Source organism: Pundamilia nyererei, unplaced genomic scaffold (genome assembly GCF_000239375.1).
Source record: "Pundamilia nyererei isolate P.nyererei 1_Seehausen unplaced genomic scaffold, PunNye1.0 scaffold00076, whole genome shotgun sequence".
Lineage (NCBI taxonomy): Eukaryota > Metazoa > Chordata > Actinopteri > Cichliformes > Cichlidae > Pundamilia > Pundamilia nyererei.
Window position 1 is genome coordinate 2,344,728 of NW_005187477.1, and position 6,353 is coordinate 2,351,080.

The following is a 6,353-nucleotide window of genomic DNA, read 5'->3' on the forward strand; positions in this document are numbered from 1 at the left end:
TCCTCCAGTGGACACACACACACACACACACACACACACACACAGGCTTTGGAGAAGAGACCTCATTCTTGTCGTTCAGCCAAACATTACATATGTCCTCACTGTTTTCACACAAAGGGAGAGTGAAACTTTCATTTGGACCCCTCCTCCTCCTCCTCCTCCTCCTCCTCGTCTTCTTCTTCTCCTCTCTTGTATGAAGCTCGTATCTCTTCGTGCCGCTGCTGTCATGACATGAAGACACGTCGCACTGGGATGTGGTTTGTGTTGATCGAGGAGGCTAACTGGGATTTTTGGTGTGTTTCTCCAGGTTTCTGCTTCCTGTGACACTATCACACCATGCCTGAGGGGTCACGGCGTGGCAGCCAGAGATCGCCCAGTAACACAGGTAAGGCCTATCCAGCTCTGACAAAGCTACTTTACGACACCTTCATCAGCACTCAGATGAGCCGGTGAAAAATGTAGAGAGAGGTTTTTCTCCAGGAGCCGGTGGAAACCAAAAACAGAGCTAAAAGAGGGAAAATAACACTGTCTCCAGACACGTGAAATATCTCATTTTGGTGAAGGAGCAGATAGCAGATACTGTTGTGTGGTATTTGTGGTGCGTCCCAACAGTTGGCTCATTTAGATGTGGCTGAGGTGAGTCATCCAAACTGATGCTGAGGCCAAATATGTCCCAATAACACTCTTTGGCCAGTACTGCATCAGGCGTAATTCCAACAATAAAGACGGACTCTGACGGGACTCAAACCCACAAACTTTGAATTGCTTTTTCTTCACGAGACGTCCGATGCACTGTCCGTTGCGCCACAGAGCCTGGCGTGCAGCTGGTACAGTGAGAGTAAGTGAGCATGCTCAGAAAGCCTCAGAGACGCACCATCATAAAGAACAGCTGAGCTGAAAAGTTTGATTTTGGAAACTTCGTGCAGTGATTATTTGCAGAGTGGGCGTGACGTTCCCCTTCTCGTGAGAGGAGCTCTGGACTGTGGGACAACAGCTGTGTTGGTGCTGTAAAGGTTGGGAGGCCTTCAGGAGAGTTTCAGTGATTGTTGGTTCAAGTCCTATCATAGTCGATGCTCAAAGGTAACTTTCACTTCAGCATGTGTCTCTTTGTTTGAGCGACTAACGAAAGTTTTTAGTGTCAATATTTGTTTAGTCAATATTTTTGTATATTTGTTTGTAACGCGTGTTCGCCTTGTGTCAGACTGGAGACCCGTCCAGGATGTACCTCGCACGATGATAGCCGGGGTAGCACCCCCACACCTGTGACCCATTGTTTGGGCATGTAGCGTTAGTGGTTTGGCTGGTGCCAGAAGCAGTGGCTAATGCTAGCTAGCTAGCTTGGTTAGCAATGCATTGAGACAGAGACCTGCTAATCAGAGCTCAGTAACATCCAAGTAAAACCCTTGAACTTCACTAAAACTGGAGCTCCGCCTTCCTGCATGGGCTGTTACAGTAACCTGATAGCAGCCATGTTATTGGTCAGGGGCGTCAGTCAGAGAGGCCACGCCCCTAATAATGCAAACTTTATGCTATAATACAGTTTAAACAGGCGAGTTATAAAGAAGAAACTATCCACAGAGAACAAACAGTTTGTGTATCAGGCTGTAAACATGTTCATTTCTGCTGTACAGTGTTAGTCTATGGGACTGACTCTCTGCTGCCTCTGCTGGACGTCAGAGGAACTGCAGTTTCTAGGACTTCTATGTTGGCTTCATACTTTTCACCCTGGAGGTTGATGCTTGCTTAATACTAGAAGGTTCTTTTAACCTGATAAACACGACCACAGTCACATTAGACAGTGGGTAACACACCGCCCTTGTGTGGGGTTGATTCTCACCTGAGTCAGCTTTCATCGCTGCTTTTTAAACAGTCTGAGTACTGAGCAGATGTGAGTCTGTGTTAATCTAATTTCACATTTTAAATATTCGGTTGTTTGGTGCGTTTGAGTTTCCTGTGACGCTGCTGAGCGTCACTTTCACTGCCTCGTTTCACTGTTTGGAGCCTCAGCTCAGATTTCTCCCTCAGCTGTGACTTCCTGTAACCAAACCAGAGAGGCCCAGCAGAACAGACTACACACACACACACACACACACACACACACACACACAGAGTAATGATGTGTAATTACACACAGCCACCATGCTGTTTAGTTGCTGTGCTGGTATATTGGCTTCCATAGTTAGCGCTCGCGCACAAACACACACAGAAACATACCAGAGCACTGCTTCATTTAAAAAACACTGCAATTACCAAACACACACACACACACACACACACACACACACACACACACACACACACACACACACCAATACACTGTGTGAAGGAAGTTGTATGGTTTGTGGTGATAAACTGTAACTCTGAACAATGTTTCTGCGCTCACACACACACACACACTTCATAAAGGGTCACACAGATCTGTTGATTGTAACCACAGAAAGGCGTTCTCGCAGAAAATAGCGAGAACGCCCAAGATAAGGCTGCAGAACAAGGAGCCGGCGAGGAGGAGAAAGGGAGGCGTGCACCAGGAAGGAGGAAAGGAAGAAATGAGGGAGCGAGGGGAGAGAGAGGGGATTTTTTTTTTAAATCTGAAGTTGTGTTCTTGGCTGCGATTGGCTGCTTTTTGAAGCCTCCCTGCTGATAAAAACGTTGTGAAATAAATAAGTAAGAGGGAAGAATCCAGGCTGGAAACAAAGGCAGTGGTTAGAGCACAGACATGCAGATGTTAGAGCAGAGGCGAACATCTGTCAGAGCTTCATAAAGCACTGTGTGAAAGCTTCTCCTTAATAAATGATCGATGTTTCGCTGTGGCGTGCTCCGCGTAAAAGTCACTTTCATACCTGAAAACACAAAATGTTTTTCAGCTGAGGGTGAAGCTCCTGAAAAAGGTGGAGCGCCGCTCCGAGTGACACAGACACGGTGCACTCCCACCCTCACCTGTGGGTGGAGACTGATCGCACACCTGGAACATGAATAAAGCACCTGTAGAAATAGTGTGGTGTGGACAGAAAACCCCTTTACTGCACTCCTGCTTCTGTGTCTCTGTAACACGCTTTGTGATGTCATCCACGTTGGGAAGCTCCAGCCCTCACAGCAACGAGCTCAGGACGAGTTTTTGTTGCTCATCAGATTTAATCAGAGGAACGTGAGATGATTTTTAGTCCACGGCGAGTTTAAACCAGCACGCAGTTTGAGGGCTGCAGACGTGAATGTAAACTCGAGGAAACTGAAACGTGTGTGTGTGTTTCCAGCATTTGGCTTGGTGCCGTCAGGGGGTCAAAGGTCATGATCTGAGAAGCCTCACTTCCTGTCTTTGTCTCTGTCAACATGTCTGTTTAGCACTTTCACACGCACAGTTCAGGCTCGTTGTCTCCACTCTCTCGTGTCGGGGCGAGACCTTCTGCGTCCTCGGCGACGCTGCTCGATGATGCGTCAGATGTACATGACAAAGAACACGGCGAGTCCTCTGAATGTATTTTAACTCCTCGTCATGCTGCACATACGATTTCACTTCCTTCTCTTGATGCTCCACGTTTTCAGCGTGTCAGGCGAGTGGAGCCGAGCACGGGGCCGCCTCAGTCCACCTTACTGAGTCTGGTTCCTCGGGCTGTCTCTGCGTGGTGGACGCTGTGCTTCATGTGTGGCTGCGGCGATGCGTTCGGTGCTGACGGTTTCCAGACGTGCTCCCGAGCACACGCAGATATCTCAGCACAGGATCGGCTGTTGTTAACGCTGAGCTGCCAGAGCGCCGGGAGAATGCGGCGCTCCGATGTAATGGCCGTACGATTGCACAATAACTGCGCCGAAGCTTTAATCACTTTAAATGCTTCGATTTTTATCGCGGTGGAGTCTGATTGCTCCAAATCGATTCTGCGGCGGGACGCTCGGCACGAATATCAAAGTAGAGAGCGTTTGCATCCACTGTGTCAAAGCAGGACTTTGTGTTTGTTACGGCGGCTCTGGAGCCGTAAACTGAGATCCTCTTCAACGATCTTAGGCCCTCGTTGGGTGTTTCCCCGCTGAGGGTCCAGCTCCAGTGCTTTCTTTGAGCTCAAAGTTAAATTCCAACTATTCAAACATCTGGCTTTACGTTACATTCCTCGTATTTAACCCTTCAGAGTTTGGTCACAGCCGTCTTCGTGTTTCTTCTTATCCTCAGAGTTAATAGCTGTGGGGGGTTAAATAAGTGGGCGGGGCTGCTCGGGAGAAGGCGGGCCCAGCTTCAGTTTCCAACATCATGAGTGACAGTTGTTGAGGACTGACAGGAAGCTGAGCGTGGCCTCTCAGGTCAGACTTCCTGCCAGAAACTTTGCAGATAAAAAGTCACGTGAGACGAGGCGACATCGGCGGGGAGGGGTCAAAGAAAGGTTTGACGGACATTTGACGACATCTGAGCGCAGAGCACGTAAAGAGGAAACGAGCGCCTGAGAAGACCACATCAAAAACAGCAGACAGGAAGTTGAGTACTATCATTATTATTATTGTCAGTGGGATTATTTGTTTTGTTATTGGATACAAAAATAACTCAAAATGTTCTTTCAAAATAAATAAATACATTTCAAACCCCCTGAAGGGCATAGAGCAATTCCTTTGTCATAATGATAATTATATCCTGGAGCGCCTGAACGTCTCAGTGAATATATTTATTGTTTTACTGTTTGTCAGAAAAACATCCACAGGAAGTTTGGTTGCCTAGGAAACCGTACAGCCCGTCCACATGTCAGTCAGCGGTGTCCTGCATTCTCATTGGTCATTGCTGCAATCACAGGAGTTTTACTGAGGACCCGCCCACCAGAAACGCTTCCTGTTCAACATGTGGGCACGACTGCAGACGCTTCAGCCTCTCGTTGCTCTGATTCCTGCGTCGGCTGTTTAGGTTTGATTCCAGGACGTGTTCGATGCTCTGACGGTGTAACTCGCTCCGTCACTATTTAAGCTCCGCTGTTTCTCCCTGCTCGAACATTATTGGCTGAAATAAAGCGCGCCGTGTCCCTCACGCAGGCTGTTTGACCTGATATTTGAAGGTGGCTTCACGGTGAGATTCCGACTCCCGCCCAGTGGTTGAGGACACCTGGGAGGACGGCTCGGCGGGAACGCTCCCGCCTCCGGCGCCGCCGGCTCCACATGCTGCGGTCGAAGCAGAAACCTGTGGCGTCACAGTCGAACTCTTAATGACAGCGAGGAGCTGCTCTCTTATTACTGTAATCACACCCTGGAATCCACGCCGCCTCACAGATTTACAGCGTGTGTTTAAAGGGAAATTCCACCTTAAAAATGGTGAAACGCTCTCTGCCTTCAGGCTCAGCTGTGTTTGAGTGCAATGACTGACGCGTCCACGCACTTTGTCTCCTGTAACCAGGTTTCTCTGCCATTTTTCCTGCGTCCACAGTAAAATTCTGATTTCTGTCTTATTCGCCATGAAGGTTGTTTCTACCGTTTTATGGAACCGTTAGACACAGAATCACTGTCAGCTCAGGACATGTGGCTGTTTTTAATGCTCAGTGTCAGTTAGCTTCACAGCACGTCTGAAGAAACGCGACATGTTCGAGGACCAAAGGAAATTAACAATATGCATTAAATTCAATTTCAATTCAATTACATTCAATGTGGTGTAGCTCCGTAACAGCTAGCTGCACGTGTTCAATGATTGACGCTCTCAAGTCCAGTCAAGTATTTTTTTTGTCCAGCAGGGGGTGCCTCTGGTGTTTGCAGTGAGCTCATTCCTGAATCCAGCGCTAAGTTTATAAAAGCACATTAACTTACGTCCCAGAGGGAGAAAGCAGGACGGGCAGTGACGTCACATCGGCCAACGCCTTCACACCAAATATTTAGTAACCCGAACCCTGACAGTATCTTTAAAAAGAAAGCGTGGATGTGGGTTGCTGGTTGGGTGTTTAATATAATTTAACAGCTAGCTCTGAATGAATGAGCCGACGGGGTTTTGCTGTGAGGCAGCTCGCGCTTTATTTGTGTTAGCGAGCTAGCTTTAGGTAACATTAGCCCGAAGAAAAGCAGCTCCGGGTCGGATCTTTAAACCAAGTAATCTCTCTGAATGTCGACATTTTACTCTGACAGTCACCTTCCTGTTGGTCAGATGGGCCTCATTAGACAAAAGTAGGTTTTTGGGTAACGGCAGCTATGCTGGTAAAGTTTTAATGAAAATATGTTTCACACAGCACCAGCTGGCTGTGACGACAAACTGACCACAACTACAGACACTTCCTGTGTCAGTTTATAAGGACACAACATTACATCAGGTAGTTACACACATCTATTTACTCTTTTACAGGTATGTGTGTGTGTGTGTGTGTGTGTGTGTGTGTGTGTGTGTGTGTGTGTGTGTGTGTGTGTGT

General features: G+C 47.7%; 1 protein-coding gene across 4 annotated transcripts in view; it reads left to right on the plus strand.

Annotated features, from left to right (window-relative positions):
- Positions 1 to 6,353, plus strand: part of plekhg2 (pleckstrin homology domain containing, family G (with RhoGef domain) member 2) — an 82,509-nt gene that overhangs the window by 13,366 nt on the left and 62,790 nt on the right. For all 4 annotated transcript variants that reach the window (XM_005737482.1, XM_005737480.1, XM_005737481.1 and 1 more), the window contains exon 2: positions 308 to 385. In XM_005737482.1, coding sequence (XP_005737539.1) covers positions 337 to 385 — 49 coding nt within the window. In that variant the 5' untranslated portion in view covers positions 308 to 336. The remainder of the gene's footprint in view (positions 1 to 307; positions 386 to 6,353) is intronic.